Below are 17,275 nucleotides of genomic sequence, written 5' to 3' on the forward strand. Positions count from 1 at the left end.
TTGATTGACTGTATCATCTTGGGCAGCAACTTGCCTTGCTTCTCTCAGTAAAAGCACGCCTGCTGTGCCGTGTGGGTAATTCATTTATTTCACATGCCTGGTTAGAGGCCCCCTCTTGTTCATCAGAAGCAGGAAGTTCATCACAAGGCAGCTCAGACTCGTAGAAATATGCGTCTCCAGATAAATTATCCTCCCACACTGAATGGAGACTTGTTAGCTGCAGCACACGGATGGAGATGAGCCCCCCCATCTTGTTTCGGCATGTTTTCTAACTAATGTTCCCACATATTCTTTAAAGGAAGGACGAATTATAAAATGATTCATTAAACAGGTCTTCCGTCCTGAGGAATGTGCAACCAGTTTTGCAATAAGATTGTACCTTATCATTATACCAGATTGTAGATTGTTCTTCCTTTTTGATGCCCTCTGCACAAACTTTTCTCTGAGTTAAATAAGAAAAATCCAGAGGGATGGCGATCTCTAAAAAAGAGTCTCCATCGGGATAGCTCTCACACACTCCCAGCCACCTCTTTTGTTTCAGTTCAACACTTTTAATGGCCCATGGGCTGTGTCTTCTTGCAGGCAGCTCAGTGCTTTGCTTTATCATTGGGTAAAAACAGCCAATTAGAGTGCAGTGGTTAGAGTCAGGGTTTCTCATAACGCAGACCTCCATAATGGCTCCTTTGAGGCAATGCGGGTGTTGTTCAGCGTCAGTCTAATAACAGTGCACACGGAGGTGCTGGAGGTAGACTGTAGACCCATGTCACTTAGGAGTTAGAGGGCAGTCTCGCTTAAGCTGCATTATTATGTTTAATAACAAGTTCTGCTTTGAAAGGAAATTTATGTTTTTTTTCATATCCTCATTTGAGTTGGGTGGGTTTTTTCTGTTTTTTTTTTTTTTTTACCCCCGTTAAAGCAGCTATTATCAGCATTCTGTTATTCAAATAAAAAATGGGTTGGTTTAGAAATGAAAACCTAAGTGTACTGTTTGCTTTGGCCTAATTGTGGCCAGCTGCTAACCATGTTGTGGCATTTAGCAGCTACACAGGGATGTCTGCGTTTCTATCAAAGAACAAAGAATGAAACTCTTTGTGATGTTTATCAACTTTACAGTGGGAGGAATGCTGAAGAGGAGGGTGAACATTTTTACTTCACCATAGCAAGAGCCTTTGTTTGAGGATTGTGAGGAATTTTGTTGAGGTGCTTCACAATAACGGTAACAGTGCAACAAAGAACGGTCGCAAAAAAAGTGGCTTCAAAGTAAAAACTCAATTAATAATGTGCTCTAGTATCAGCTTTACCGCATATATGCACTGGCAACCGCTTAGAAAAATAAGCTAATGTTTTGTCTGCTAAGTTGTTAGCCAAATGAAGGTAATTAGCAAGCCAAGCCATCTTTGAATGAAACTGTGTTTGGAAGTATTTTCGATTTACGTAAAATGGTATAGTAACGACCAAAGACTAAGCTGATGGTAAACAAAGCTGATGTCTTACTGTTTGTACAACAAATCTGTCTATGCACCTGCTAGCTTGACGCCTGATAATATTTCATTTAGTAATTGGTTAAGCCAGTTACTAAAGCAAAATGCAGTGAAAAGTTACAAACCTGTGTGCACAATTCAGTTTTTTAATTATTACTAATCCCCTGATGTGCAGAACAAGTCCCAGCAAACCAAGGACCTGCCAATGGCTTGAAGTAAAACACAGCAAGTTTCTTCAAATGGGAATCTACTTATTGAATTACTTACCCACTTCTTAAGAGCCCACAGAGCAGTTAACCTTCTGTGTCCTTTCAAAGCAAATTGGATCACAGCAGTATTTAAAAAATAAATGAATAAATAATAAAAAAGCTGGGACACACTTCACATCAGCTGTATTCCAAAATATTCACCACCACACTGCATCCAAAGAGGGGTCTCTCACCATTGTGTTAATGCGACAATTACAACATTTCTGAGCAATCGCATTCCCATAAAGGATTTCCTTAAACAATGATGTTTAGTTGTAGTTTTTCATGTATTTTCATGTATTTTCTTTCCTCATGTAACTACTGCTAATGCTAAGCTTAAACCTGGCTTTAATCTATGGTGGCCTTTTTTTCCAGTGAGAAAACGCTGTCGGCGTAATAGTTGTCATTTCTTTACAAGATTACTAAATTCGGGGGGGGCACATTTTGACCATGCTTACGTTTCAACACAAAGGAGAACATCTTTTCTGTGTGTGAAATCTCTGATTGCAACCAGTTTGGAGTTCATTTGTTGCCCTCAGTAAAAATAATTTTGCGTGGCAGGGTATGTGTGGCTCTGCCTGCCAAGCTGGGGTGTTATTAGTGAGATTACATGGCTGGCAATCGGAGTGTTGGCTGGTGCATCTGTGTCAGGAGACCCATAAAGCCAATCTGTGTGCTGTCCCCCCCTGCCAGAGCGATGGCCAAGATGTAGCACCAAAGAGACACTCCGTTACAACGCACCACGCTTTATATCTTAAACCTGTAATATTCAGTTATGTTAAAATCATTTAGTCGCATAATCGGCCAAAAAAAAAAAATACTGTTTGTAGGATGAGATGGAAATTCTTTTTATCACCTCGCAGTTTGGTGCAGGCGCAGCTTGATGAGTAATATGCAGAAATGTAATATATTGAGGCGCAGCGTACATGGTTGATTTAGGTGTGAGGACAGATGGCTTCCATGTGCCTGTTGAAGAATTCTTTGGCAATTTGGTACCGAAAGGCTAAAGCACTTATGTAAATTCCCTAAAACACGAATATATTTATCTTCATTGCTCTGTCTCTTTCCTGTGTGTGTGTGTGTGTGTGTGTGTGTGTGTGTGTGTGTGTTTTGTCTTTTCTTTTTAAGGCAACTCCAAAGGGAGACGCCAGAAAAAGATTGTCTGCCGGACCCAGAACTACCTGAACCTGTATGCTGCAGATGGCCTTCGCACGCTGTGCATTGCAAAAAAGGTAAGCAAGCAGGCATCAATAAACCTCTGAAGTGCTGAACAAGTGCCTTCCCTCATTAGACCGTTTCAGAGATTGGTGGAATGTGTTTGTGTGTCTCAGTGGCTTTTTGGCAGGTTGTGTTTGTTGCCCAGCACAGATGATCACATGGACCAGCCCTTCCAAAAGTGACATTCTTCGTGACTCAGCTGCAATCTGCGCCACTTTCCCAGGCTGCTAATTTATGCTCTCACAGGCCGGGCTCATTATATTCCTGCTTTTGCAGAGCCTATCACAGACGCCGAGTGATAAAACACTGTGTCAAGGTCTTACAGTCTGTCATCCTCCTCTGCCATGGACGGAGAGGATGCTCCACTGTTTCGCCCCCACCTCCCCGCCCCCAACACTCAAACAGATGATGCTTTAAGTGTGTGTGTGTGTGTGTGTAAACTTTTGTGTTTATGTGTCAGATTCTGAGCAAAGAGGAATACGCCTGCTGGCTGCAGCGTCACTTAGAGGCTGAGACGGCCATCCAGGGAAGAGAGGAGCTGTTATTTCAGTCGGCCTTGAGGCTGGAGACAAACCTCCAGCTTTTGGGTAATAGTCTGATTTAATTATTAGACCTCTTTAGAAGATTTTACGATAGTTTCATTCACTTATTATTTATTGGTGCTTTCATACCAGATCCATTATGTAGCTATTAAAGAGTTTGTTACGTTCGTGTGCTGCCGCCTACAGGAGCGACCGGCATTGAGGATCGGCTGCAAGATGGCGTCCCTGAAACTATCGCTTCGCTGCAGAAAGCCGGCTTGCAGATTTGGGTGCTGACGGGTGACAAACAAGAAACTGCAGTCAACATCGCATACGCCTGCAAGCTGCTGGACCCTGATGAGGAGATCCTGACGCTGAATGCTGATTCTCACGTGAGCAGCTTCACACAGATTCTCCTTTTGCTCTGTCTAACCCGGATCGTACAAGAGCCTGATGGCCTCATAATATCCAAAATAAACACTTAAAAAGTTGTAGTGTCATTAGGGTTACCTGCTAAAAAAATTGTGAAAGATGGGTTGTTTTTTGGGGGGATTTTTTTGTGAAGGTGGGAATGCGCGATGAGTCTTTTGGCTCAACATTGGCCTCATAATGTCTCAGGCTAGTTGCCTGGCAACATCCGCGTCCTAACAATGAGTCACAGCTCCGTGCCAGAATACAACCTGGCACACTACCATTACATAAATTCACAACGTATTGTTTTACACCATCTCGCTTCTTCCCCCTCATTCCTGTCTTTGTTGTGAGCTTTTTGTAGCCGTGGTTTAAGGAGACATGTACAGTACTGTGAAAAAGTCCTCTCATTCCTTTAATTATATAGAAGAAAGCAGGAAATGGGTACAACAACTTATTGAAACGTGTGCAAATGTGACTGGAAAGGGAAAACACAGCCTGAACCCTCTTAGACAAGCTTGCTTGTAGTTTCTTTAAGTAGTCTTCAGGAATAGTTCTCCAGGCTTCTTGAAGGACATACCAAAGCTCTTCTTTGGATGTTGGCTGCCTTTTTATTCTGTTCTCTGTCAACATGATCCCACACTGCTTCAGTAATGTTGAGGTCCGGGCTCTGGGGAGGATTCATCCCTCCATAAGACCCGTTGCAGCTGATTTTCAGTCCACTTCTTGTGTCCTTTGGCACAGCTCAGCCTTTTCACCATTTCCATTCCTTAAGAACGGCTTCTTGACAGCCACCCTTCCATGGAGCCCATTTCTGATGAGGCTTCAGTCAACAGTAGATGGATCAGCTGAAGGTCCAGATGCATCTCTCAGGTCATGTGCCCGGTCTTTGCTGGATGTTTTTCCTTACTGTCCTTCTGATGAAGATGTTTTTTTAGGCCTGACACCCTCCATTGGTCCAGTTTCCTAATTATTTTTTTTTTTTTTAGGAAACACTGCACATAATACTGAGATATGCCAAGTGTTTGGTTGATAGCTCTTTGGGAATCAATTGTTGGTGCAAAAATACTACTTTATGATGTCAGATTGTGGTATCTTGGTCTTTTTTCATAGATGGAACTTAAGAAATGGAAACTATTTCTGTGTCTTTGCAACAGGCTGCTAACAAAGTGACTAGATTTACACTTTAAATTTGCTTTTTGATAAGTTCTCTGTTATTTGTAGTTATAACTCTAGCTCATAATTTGAGTTGTGTGACCTTTTTATGCTTGAATGATTCATAGGTCAGTGTTAAGTGGTTTAACAAACTAAAAAACACATTCCTTTGAAAATGGTTGGGTAAAACTGAAAATGAGTGAAAAAGCAGCCAAAGAAAAACTTTGAAAAGACCTTTGGAAAGCCTGAAGAACTATTGTTCAAGACCACTTTGAAAGAGAAGGAAAATCTGGCCTCTTGGAAGTTAAATGTAAGAGATGAGGGCATCCTCCACTAAACTTTTGTCTTCACAGGAAAAGCGGAGTGCTGAATGAAAGTAAGCATAATGGTTGAGTCGGGTAATGCAGGAGAGCTGTTTCGAATTGTATGTACAGAGCACAAATTTGTGATTTAATCTAAATTTCCCAATGTGTCTTCTTTATCCTACAATCTAACTACAAATCATTCCTAAAACATCTGTTTGTGTAATATAATATATATACGCGTGTGTATGAGTTCAGATGGTCATTTCGGCACCGTCTGTGTTTAATCCAGTGTACTTTAAGCATATGGTTGCCAGATGTGGACCAGGACAGGCAGTTGTATTAAACGTTACTGTATTCTGATGCTGATCTCTCACCCACTCCACTCCTCTGTCTCTACCAGGAGGCATGCGCACTGCTTCTAGAGGAGAGTTTACACTACATTCAGGCCAAATTCCTCTGCAGCTCTGGAGCCCAGTCCGCTACTGCTAACTTTGCGCCCTTTGAGATTTATCCCGCCTCATCTCCGTCCTCCTCATCCTCTCACCCCGCTCATTTCTTGGTGCACCGGCTGGGCTTGGTAATTGATGGGCGGACCTTGGCCTATGCCCTGGATAAGAGCTTGGAGGATAAGTTTCTGGCTGTTGCTCGGAGTTGCCGCTCGGTGCTGTGCTGCCGCTCCACGCCGCTACAGAAGAGCACGGTGGTGAAACTGGTCCGGAACAAGCTGAGAGTCATGACCCTGGCCATAGGTAAGTACCAGCAGAAGGATGCACATTTGAAGGAAAAAACAGCTGGTACAGGGCCAACAATTGACTGGAAAAGTGAGGGATACTAAAGAGGAGCATGTTAAAACTGATGAGGTTAATTGGCAACAGGTCAGTACCATGATAGTGGATAATAAGAGCACCTTAGAGAGGTAGAGTCTCTCAGAGGTAAAGATGGGCAGGTGTTCAGAATAATCTGTTCCTACAGTCCCGACCTTTCAGTTCAATTCACTTTTATTAGTATAGCACTAAATCCTAATCAAAACAATTGTAATCAAATCCAATTCATAAACTTCCAAACTAAATGTTGATCCTTGTCTCTTGTGTGTTGATGGTGGTAGAAGTGGAACTAATACTAACAGTATTTGGAATTAAACGTATGCTAAGATATTCCATAGCATTACATGCATTGAAGTATTTGCTGACATTTTGAATCTCAGGCAGCAGCACACACTTCTTCTTTCTTTTTTTTTTTTTTTCCAAAGTTTGAGAGGTGCCAAAATACGTTTCCATTTTAAACTCGGTATAATTATCTCTTCAAACCCTGCCTCGGTTGTCTCTAAAGGTCGAATGCATGGAGGGTGCCACTTTTAACATGGAGCTCAATGTGTGTGAGAGTAGCGTGGATCAGACTGCGGTGTTATGCCTCTCCTCATGGTGAAACTGGGTTTGTAAAAACAGGCCTCCTGGGAGATTGGCTGCAGCTATTCGTAAATTCTGAACCACACATAAGCGCACTGTGGAGACGGCGGACTTAAAGTCAACAACACAATATCAGCGGTGTGATAACCATTCAGACCAGCTGTGTTTGGATGTTTTTGTGCAGCGCCTCCCTACTGAAGATAAAAACCGTCTCGGATCATAATTATTTATGTCTGCGAGTCAACATTGGCCCATTATTAAACAGTTAAACACCAGGCACTGGTTTATTTCCGCATTTTTGTGCCTTATGATGCGCGCTTCCTGCCCTGGTTAGTTTCAGCGCAGTAAGACTGAAATGTTCCGGGTGATGCAAGCGAGCTTATATGGAGAGTCTGACTCACATGAACATCTTTATCTCTTTATATCTCAACCACGTGAACTGATGGAATTGCAGCAATCGTAAATTCAACCAAATCTACTTTGCTCTAAGTAGTTTTTAAGATGCAGCTGTCATTTAGTGGATTCGTTTGTTAGTAATATTTAACTTTACAGTGGAGAATAACAACCAAGACATCAGATTTATGAAGTGACACTTGTGTAATTATGTAGGAAATAAAACACAAATCTGATACATAATTTAATATTTTGGATTCCTCACAGAGGCCACTCTTTAACTAACATTTTGAAAGATGTTTTATTGTATGTAGTTCAACATAATATGTTCTTCTTCTCATCATTTTGATGTCTTCAGTTTTGCACTGTTTTGAAAAACACAAGAAGTATATGGAAAAATACCTTTTCAAATCATGAAGCACATCCAAACTTAACTGGTACTCTATGTCGATAGTCATGAGTGGTTTGCATTGACCTCTGATGGTTAAATGGTGTAGTGTAGTGGGTGGACTGCGAGGTGCTCCACAGTGCACACGCATTATCATGTTGGGATTTATTCAGGGAAATTTGCACTTTCAGCACTAAGTAAAGGACCAAACTCACCCTTTTGCCAACTCTGGTTTCCAGGAGTCTGTCAAGAAACAAAACATACAAATAATATTTTATTATTATTATTCGGTTTGAGATTCGGTTCTAAAATCAATTATTTTATTTACAAGCACAGCAAAGAACCAATATGATCTAGATCAAACCTTATTTTTTTTTCAGTAAGCTAGAATTTGCTCTGTGGACGATGCCGATCTCAGCTGCATTAATCTTTGTTTCTGTCTTAGCCTGAGTAGGCTACTACTTCGTGTTTTGATCGTGTTGTAAAGAAAACTTTAAATAGGCCCAGAAGTTGCAATTATGTAAAGGCATTATGTGGGTGAAAATCATTCATTGGACTGTAGGCTGGAACATGTAAACAAATGTGAATAGAATGTCTTGTGTGCAACTCTTTTAAGCACCACAATCTGATGATTATCATATTTAGATTAGGGTCAAGAGTCGGAATATGGCTTTGCATGCACGCATAGCCAAATGGTTTTAGTTCTTAAGTGATCGAGGCCTGACCCACAATATACCCTTACTTTTTGCTATAATTGAGCAGCCGCCACATTTGTCAAACTCACTGTAACACAGATGGAGTGAAGCTCCGGTGGGTTCCTCCTGCTGTGACGTCAGGATGAACTGTCTTGGAAATGAACATTGGAGAGAGGAGCACCATTCATCAAACACACGCTCCACAGCTCTGCTCCGACCTCTCACATCCAGCTGTGTTATTCTTAGTAATTATACACCGTGGCCTAATGAAACTTTTGAAATAACAGAGGTGACATGGGGGTGTCCCTTTTGTGCAAGCAAAGCGGGGTTTTTTTTCTTTGTCATTCCTGTGTTAGCAGCATGAAGGAAACACTGCAGGCCCTCGCATCTTTCATTTTACACCTCTGTGGGGACAACAGAGGAGGATGGAATCTTAATATGCACCAGTACAACAGCCTTATCCACCTCCCAGAACTGTCGCACATCATCTGCCTTGCCTGTAATGATAACGTCATCATTTGGCTTTTTAATGACAGCAATAATAAGGGAAAAAGATGCATATCACTCAATGATTATGACCCTAAAATGAATGAATTAAAAGAAGATTTATTAACCCCAATGTTGTTTTAGCCCATGTTTCCATGAATTTGTCTTTGGCGATTAATGAAATATTATAGAATTTGAGTGCATTTAAAGAGCTGCCTCAAAGCGGAATATTAATGCAACATGACTGTGTGACAAATATTGGAATGGAATATGATATTATATAACTTTGTTTAGCACCTTTTTAGCATACTTTGGCAACATGCCATCGGAAATATTTCACAATGGTGACCAAAAGGCTTCAAAAGTCATGGAGAATTACTGACCTAAGATCCTGTCGGCCTTCTAGATCTATACGCTAGACATAATTACGAGATAGGATTTTGGGCCGAGGTGTATCCAGCCCAACTGCCTACACGGTGTCGTCTGTTGGCAGTAAAGTTGGTGGCGGTAATGCGCATGACAGCTGGCATCTGCCATTAAACATGAAGAACTCGTGGACTTTTCTTTCAACAAAACTGTGGTGTTGCTGTTCAGGTGACTTTTAAAATCCATCAGCCACTTCGACTTGTGGGAGGAAAGTTGATTTCAACTGCTATTTTACAAGGCAGCCAGCTCATTGAATGTACCAAACTGTGCGCTTGAGAACATTTTGTCAAACAGCGGCAGGTTGCCTTCATAACAGGAACTGGGTCCTCAAATGTGGAGAGGGTAAAGATGGAACTTATATTGGACGGCTAGAAGCTGCGAAGAGGGGGAGGCTTTGAAAGGAAATGGACCTTTTAGAGAAAGAGCATGAAGCCATGTTTAAACAGAAGTCTTCCTGCTCACTAAAGCTTCATCTCCCACTCCACCACCTGTAGAAGAAATTTATATTAAAGTTGAGCAATACCAGCCAGAGGCCTTAATGATTGCCGCAGCAGCCTGGCTGCTAAACAGTACTAAACAGCACTGAATGATAATCCTAAAGCTAATCTAACAGATAAAGAATCATACTGTTCAATTATTTATTTATTTTATTTTATTTTATTTTTTTACCTAATTTTGCTTCCTAAAGCCATCTTCATAACCCATTACTCTTTCAAATTCTGTGGGGACTAAAGCTCTGTGTTTCACATTACCACATTATTCATAGGTGATGGGGCCAATGACGTCAGCATGATCCAGGTAGCGGATGTTGGCGTGGGGATCTCGGGACAGGAGGGCATGCAGGTAAGGAGGAACAATGGGTGGGACGATTAAGAGAGAGGTTAGACTTACAACAGATCGTTAAAAAGCAGCGCAGTCTTAGAGATCTAGAGTGTGAAAGCAGCTATGCGATAGAAGATAAAGGGAAGAGGCTGGCATTCTTTAGCGTAGTTAATGGCTTTTCATTACTCTTAAGTGCCAGTTTTAGACTATAAATAGGATTGACTGCGTCCTGCTGACTCAGGAAGTTTGTCCCGTGTCCTACAGAGAAGCAGCACATTTTATGGGGGCTTCAGTTTACTCCATCCACACCAGCTTCTCCTCCTGCTTGCAAGGTCACAGCCACAGTACTGTCTTTGACATAGGCAGGAGAAAAATTTCTAAAAAGCCCGAGTCGTCCTTCCTCCCCTGTACTCATTTATCGTAGCATCCTGTTCCAGAATGGCGACCTCACATGATGGAGATTCCCAATTAACTTCCCGGGGAGGCTTCAACGGCTCGCTGCTGTAATGCACATCTGTTAAAGCCTCTGTATCCTGTCCTTATCTGAGCCACCAGATTAATCACTGTAAATCAAATTCGCTCTTAATGAGACTGCGGTCACTCCTCAGGATTCGACAGCATGCTGATGCGCACATTTCCGCACACACCCGCAACTGCTGTTTTGGAGGATGATATTAGCGCACAGCGGGAGCTAAACGAGGCTCCCGCGGTCATTTCTCTTGTTGGCAGATAATGTTGACCGTCGAGAGGAGTCCTAAAGGGTTAGCAGCGTCCTTTAAGGTGTAAGTCGCACTGCAGGGCTGACTACAGGGAGGGTTTTAGATGTTGATGAATGTGACTGACACTCCTTCAGTTACAGACATTAATTCCCAAAGGTAGACATTTAAGGGTTATTGCTTTGGAAAGATTACACCAACTAAAGATTAATTAAAAAGCTGCAGGCGAGAGGAGGGGGACAGGTATTTCAAACTGTTATTTCCTAATGTCTGTCTGTGTTGTGCGCAAGTGTCAAAAGTGGGAGGAGGAGACCATGTGAAGCATGTGGGGACTGAATGTTGGCTACCTCGGGTGTTTTACAGGCAGTGATGGCGAGCGACTTTGCCCTCCCACGTTTCCGGTATCTCCAGAAGCTCCTGCTGGTGCACGGGCAGTGGTGCTATTCTCGACTGGCAAACATGATCCTGTATTTCTTCTATAAAAACGCTGTAAGCCACCATCTTTGCTCCATCTTCTGACGCAGAGGAGTTGAAATTGTTTGTTGTTTGTTCCTCTGTTCTGTCCCCTCACGTGAATCCATCGCTTTTGGTTCCCACAGATGTTCGTGGCACTCATCTTCTGGTATCAGTTCTACTGTGGCTTCTCTGGTTCAGCCATGATCGACCAGTGGTATCTCATCTTCTTCAACCTGATGTTCTCCGCCTTCCCACAACTCGTCACCGGTACCCTGGACAAAGACGTGTCAGCAGAGACTCTCCAACAACTACCTCACCTCTACGTGAACGGCCAGAACTCTGAGGTCCGGGCTGTTTGGCATTTATATCCCAGAAGAGCCTGATTGTTATTGTAGCTTTCTATTCCCCATCACAGCAGACAGTGTCACATTTCTGAAAGTGTAGCAATTTAACTTTCAAATTCACAGATTTATGGAGCTCTGGAAAGTAAAAATAAAATCGCTCTTGTTGTCGTTCCTTTCGTTTAAAATTTTAACTTGGCGAGGCTGCAAAAAGGCAACAGAAATATACTCTTTAAACTATGAGGTCAGACTGCTTGCTTTTTGCTTATTTTGTGCCTGTAAGTAGCAGTGCTGCAGTATCCCTGCCGGCTTAAGACGACGACACTGAGACGAATAAACTGAGCGCCAATGCTCATGTTACATAGCCACATATCAGAAGTGACTCAAATCGGATTTGAACATTTGAATCACTATGTGTCCACATAGACCCCTGTAACAATTCCCGTTGCCACTGTGGGTTCACCCAACACATGAGCAGAGACCGTGGTTTACTTATACTTGTTTATTTTGTACTGATCGAGGTTAATAGCCAGAACGGCAGAAGATGAACTCCAGCTTCTCCGTGTGCTTGGTTCGTCCTTCCGTCTCTGGCTCTGGTTCTCGATCTCTCATCTCCTCCCCCGCCTGGACCAGCACGCTACTGATAAAGGGGAGAATGATTAGCCGACGATGTACAGGTGTGCCAATCATCTCCCCTCCCACTGTCCTCTGAGCCCTTCCCACCTCTCCACCTCTCCTCTCCACCTGATGCACCACGCCCCCCTCCACATACCTCCACCGCCTGACCTAGGCCGGGGAGCTGTCCGGCCTAACCTACTCCCCCCCTCCTTGTGGGAGCGGGAAAGGAAGTCGGCCACGACCATCTGCGCCCCCGGCCTATGGATCACCTTGAACTTGAAAGGCTGCATGGCCAGATACCATTGGGTGATCCGGCCATTAGTATCTTTCATGCGGTGGAGCCACTGGAGGGGAGCATGGTCCGAACAGAGGATGAATGGGCGTCCCAACAGGTTGTACCGCAGAGCATCGACCGCCCACCGGATGGCCAGGCACTCCTTCTCCACGGTGCTGTACCTGGCCTCCCTCTCGGACAGTTTCCTGCTGATGTAGAGCACTGGGCGGTCGACACCCCGCACCTGCTGGGACAGAACGGCCCCCAACCCTCTGTTCGATGCATCAGTCTGCAGAGTAAACGGGAGAGAGAAATTAGGAGTGTGAAGAAGAGGCTCCCCACAGAGGGTCTGTTTTACCCTCTCAAGCGACACCTGGCACAGCTCCGTCCACTGGACCGGATGTGAGGCACCCTTTCGAGTGAGGTCGGTCAAGGGGCTGGTCAGCTCGGCGAAGTTGGGAATAAAACGCCGGTAGTAGCCGGCCAGCCCCAAAAACCGCCTCGCCTCCTTTTTTGTCTTGGGCCGCGGGCAGGCTGCAATCGCTGCTGTCTTGTCGACCTGTGGACGCACCTGCCCGCCGCCCAAGTGGTACCCCAGATACCGTACCTCCCTCTGTCCAACTGCACACTTCTTCGGGTTTGCCGTGAGCCCCGCCTGCCTCAGTGACTCGAGCACCGCGGCCACCTGCCGCACATGCTCTGCCCAGCTGTTGCTGTGGATGATCACGTCATCCAGATAGGCGGCAGCATATGCAACGTGCGGCCGCAGCACCCGGTCCATGAGGCGTTGGAACGTGGCTGGGGCCCCGAACAACCCGAACGGAAGTGTAACAAATTGGTACAAACCGTACGGAGTGGAGAAGGCCGATTTTTCCTTAGACTCTGGAGATAAGGGAATCTGCCAGTACCCCTTGGTCAAATCCAGCGTCGTAAAAAAATCGAGCTGTGCCAAGGCGATCCAGGAGCTCGTCGACCCGGGGCATAGGATATGCATCAAACCGTGAAACATCATTCACCTTGCGATAGTCCACACAGAACCGGATCGACCCATCCTTCTTGCCGTGTGACCACAAAGGGCCCTTGCCACTTGGCGAGTAATTTAGAGTTATGAGATGGGAGTAATACAAGCACTTTATCTCCCGGTGTAAATTGTCTCAGCCTAGATCCTCTGTTGTACAGCCGCTGCTGACGTTCCTGGGCCCGGAGCAAATTCTCACGTGATAACTGACCCAGTGTGTGGAGTTTTGCTCTCAGGTCCAGGACATACTGAACTTCATTTTTACTGGGGCTCGGACCTTCCTCCCAGCTTTCTTTTACCAGGTCCAAAACTCCGCGTGGTTTCCTGCCAAACAGCAGTTCAAAGGGAGAAAATCCCGTGGAGGCCTGGGGAACCTCGCGCACTGCAAACAGCAGAGGATCTAGCCACTTATCCCAATTTGGCTTATCATCGTGCACAAACTTACGGATCATGGACTTCAAAGTCTTATTTAGGCGCTCGACGAGGCCGTCAGTTTGCGGGTGGTAAACACTGGTTCGAATCGACTTGATGCCCAATAATCCGTAAAGTTCCCTCAGTGTTCGTGACATAAACTGGGTGCCTTGGTCAGTCAGGATCTCTTTCGGGATCCCGTCTCGGGAGATAACCTGAAACAGCGCTTGCGCCACACTCTTTGCGGAGATGGTGCGCAGCGGCACTGCCTCTGGATATCGAGTTGCGTAATCCACGAGGACTAACACAAATCGGTATCCACGTGTGCTCCGGTGAAATGGCCCAATGAGGTCCATCCCGATCCGTTCAAACGGGACCTCGATCAGTGGTAGCGGGCGCAACGGCGCTCTCGGGATGGCCGGTTGGTTAACCAACTGGCATTCAGCGCAGGACGCACACCAGCGGCGAACGTCCGCTCTAATGCCAGGCCAATAGAAACGGGCCATTACTCGGTTCATTGTTTTTTCGTACCCCATATGCCCAGCCATTGGGTTGTAGTGAGCCGCCTGGAAAACCATTTCCCGGTGGCTTTTCGGTACCAGCAACTGGGTAATTATCTCCTCAGTCTGAGTGTCACGACTCACTCGGTATAACCTGTCCCTCCGTAATGAAAAGTGTGGATATGATACCGCTGCGTCAGGGCGCACCATATGACCATCAATTCGTATCACTTGGTCAAAGGCAAAGCGTAGAGTATCATCACGAGACTGTGTACAAGTGTAAAATCTTCCATGGAGTCAAACACGGGAGGCGCTGACAGCTCCCCCTCCCCGTCATCAGTGTCGGACAACCTCGCGTCACCGCTGAGCACAGCGCACATATCCCATGTCCCTGTTGGTCGTGAGCGCACCCCCACACACTGCCCCACTAGCTTATCAAACCCCGGCCAATCAGTACCCAGAATAAGAGGGTGCGCCAGGCGGGAGCTAACCGCAGCCTTCACACTATGCTTTTTCCCCTTATAACGAATTTCCACTGACGCAATAGGGTATCTGTGGATATCCCCGTGCACACATTTAATATCCACCCAGCTCGCTTCTATCAAAGCCCCGGGTCGAATCAGATTCTGGTGAACCATGGACTGCATGCAGCCCGAGTCCACCATCGCCTGATGTGTACCCCCCTGAATCCTTACCGGAACGCTGTACGTCCCTCCCGGACCAGCGGAGGGTGCTGCAGGGCCGACAACCCGGATCACCTGACCGACCTCCATGAGAGGGCACTCCCAGCGAAAGTGTCCGGGCCGTCCGCACCTCCAGCACTCCTGCACTGCCGCTTGAGGGACCGTCTGTGGGCTGAGGACAGTGTCCGCAGCGCGCTGGCCCTGTGGCGGGAGAAAAGGAGACAGTTGGTTAAACCGGGGAAGCGGGGTGGGTTGGGTGGCTGTGCTGATCGGAGGACTGGGTGTCGGGAGGATCGCTGTCGCCTCAAACATGTCCAGGAATGACTGCGGATCGTCCTCTGTTGTCATCTTGTGGACAGTCATTCCTGGAAACGAGGGGCCCAGTGTGCTTGCCCCCGCCTGGGACAGCATCGCCTCCAGCAGCCGCGTCTGCTTCTCTGCCTGCGTGTGCAGCGCTGCCAGGTGCTCACATCATTGGGAAAAAATTCAGATTTGTGTCACTTAAAACTGGTTTTGGAAACATCGATGCCTTAGTTTATTGAGATGGAGAAATCTGTAACTTTACAACTCAGCTTTAGCCTTCTGATGCATCTCAGTTCCCAGTGAGAAACCTAACTGTGAATGTCTGCGTTTATCTTGCAGGAATATAAGCCATACATGTTCTGGATGAACATGATTGATTCCTTCTACCAAAGTCTCATCTGCTTCTTCATTCCTTACTTTGTGAGTCTGGTTTTCATTTCCATCATCAGCGTCCATCGCTCCATATTTATTTTCCCTGTTTTTATTTACTCATCTTCCCTCTCATAACCCTGATCTCCTCCCAACCCCCCCCCCCAGGCCTACGCTGACTCAGACGTTGATCTGTTTACATGGGGAACTCCTGTCACCACCATTGCTTTATTCACCATTCTGTTGCATTTGGGCATTGAGACCAAAACCTGGGTAAGAAATCTGATTTTAAAAGGCATACAGAGGTTTACCTCCAGCTGATTTAACTGATTTAGAAAGCTCTGTATTTCAGTTTGGCGGTGTGTCCTCCAAAAACGGTCCACAACAACCACATTATACCTCAAACCTGAAAAATACCTGCACATTTATTGCCTGGTCTCGTTCTCAGACATTCACGCACGCTTCTTAAAACACAAGTCCCTTTTAATCGTGTTGTATTCAATCATTGTCTCTTCCTTCATTTCTAGGCTGTGAAATGTTTTTTCTTAGATATAAAAAGAGATTTTCACTCACTATTCTCATGGAAATGCCTGTCACTCATGCAAAGGAGTGTTCATGGCGAGCAGTATTGACAAAAGGTAAACATGTACAAATGCTCAGCTGGCAGGTGCCTCATTCTCTCGCTGCTCAGTAATATAACGTATGCATGGTTTGTGAGGGAAAGATCAACCGAAGGTGTCTGAGGTGACAACAGGCAACGCTCCGGACTCTTCCCCCTTACAGTAGCTGTGAAGCTGTAAATAATTATGTGTATCAGGACAAGACATTAGCGTGATACGTGTATCGGTTTTACCAAGCTAACTAATAGCCATATTTTATTTTTGCTGGTTGAGACTAATCATTCTAAACTTTTGGGAGAGTTAATGTTGACATGTAAATTAGCAACTGCTAAGACATTAGTGATTGTAACAGTTTGCTCTGCTGCTCTCAAGTGGCCAAAAAAAAACAGATGTAGCTTTGGAAGTTGATTATGTTTGTACTATTAAAAAAATAAACAATATAAAATATGAATGTAGATGTCAGTTAGAATATGCTTTTAAACCTGCATTCTCTCCAAGGCCTTCATGCTTGACTGCAAAAGGACAACAGATTGTACATGCCTATGAAAAAAATAACCCACCACACTTAATTTATTACCTCTGTAAATAATTATTTAACCAATTTTTGGTGTCAATCAATACAGTTTGTCAGTAAAGCATTCACTTTGCAGATTGGTCCCATTAAACAGTAACATAGATGAAGTGTTCATCAGACGGTATGACTAAATGGAGCCGGGCGATTCCTACATTTTTAACTCGACGAGTAAAGTTTCTGTGAAGTGAAATATGTAAGAACTTGTCCTTGTTGTCTTCCCTGGTAGACCTGGATGAACTGGCTCTCAATAGCCTTCAGTGTGGCCTTATTCTTCACTGTGGCTCTGTTGTACAACGCCTCCTGTCCCACCTGCTACTCCCCCTCCAACCCCTATTGGACCATGCAGAGGCTGCTGCAGGACCCTCTCTTCTACTTGCTGTGCACCGTTACACCTGTAGCCGCCCTGCTGCCCCGGTACTCTTATGTTGCATTTGTAG

The 17,275-nt window shown here is 45.0% G+C and overlaps 1 protein-coding gene across 2 annotated transcripts in view; it reads left to right on the top strand.

The window, feature by feature from the left end:
* Window positions 1–17,275, top strand: part of atp10a (ATPase phospholipid transporting 10A) — a 43,679-nt gene that overhangs the window by 22,557 nt on the left and 3,847 nt on the right. The window contains exons 11-20 of one of the 2 annotated variants that reach the window (XM_075484812.1): window positions 2,858–2,961; window positions 3,408–3,534; window positions 3,676–3,860; window positions 5,740–6,088; window positions 9,900–9,976; window positions 11,035–11,160; window positions 11,271–11,471; window positions 15,615–15,695; window positions 15,813–15,917; window positions 17,065–17,252. In XM_075484812.1, the coding sequence (XP_075340927.1) occupies window positions 2,858–2,961; window positions 3,408–3,534; window positions 3,676–3,860; window positions 5,740–6,088; window positions 9,900–9,976; window positions 11,035–11,160; window positions 11,271–11,471; window positions 15,615–15,695; window positions 15,813–15,917; window positions 17,065–17,252 (1,543 nt within the window). The remainder of the gene's footprint in view (window positions 1–2,857; window positions 2,962–3,407; window positions 3,535–3,675; window positions 3,861–5,739; window positions 6,089–9,899; window positions 9,977–11,034; window positions 11,161–11,270; window positions 11,472–15,614; window positions 15,696–15,812; window positions 15,918–17,064; window positions 17,253–17,275) is intronic. The other variant, XM_075484813.1, reaches the window with a different exon arrangement.

This window comes from Odontesthes bonariensis, chromosome 15 (genome assembly GCF_027942865.1).
Source record: "Odontesthes bonariensis isolate fOdoBon6 chromosome 15, fOdoBon6.hap1, whole genome shotgun sequence".
Lineage (NCBI taxonomy): Eukaryota > Metazoa > Chordata > Actinopteri > Atheriniformes > Atherinopsidae > Odontesthes > Odontesthes bonariensis.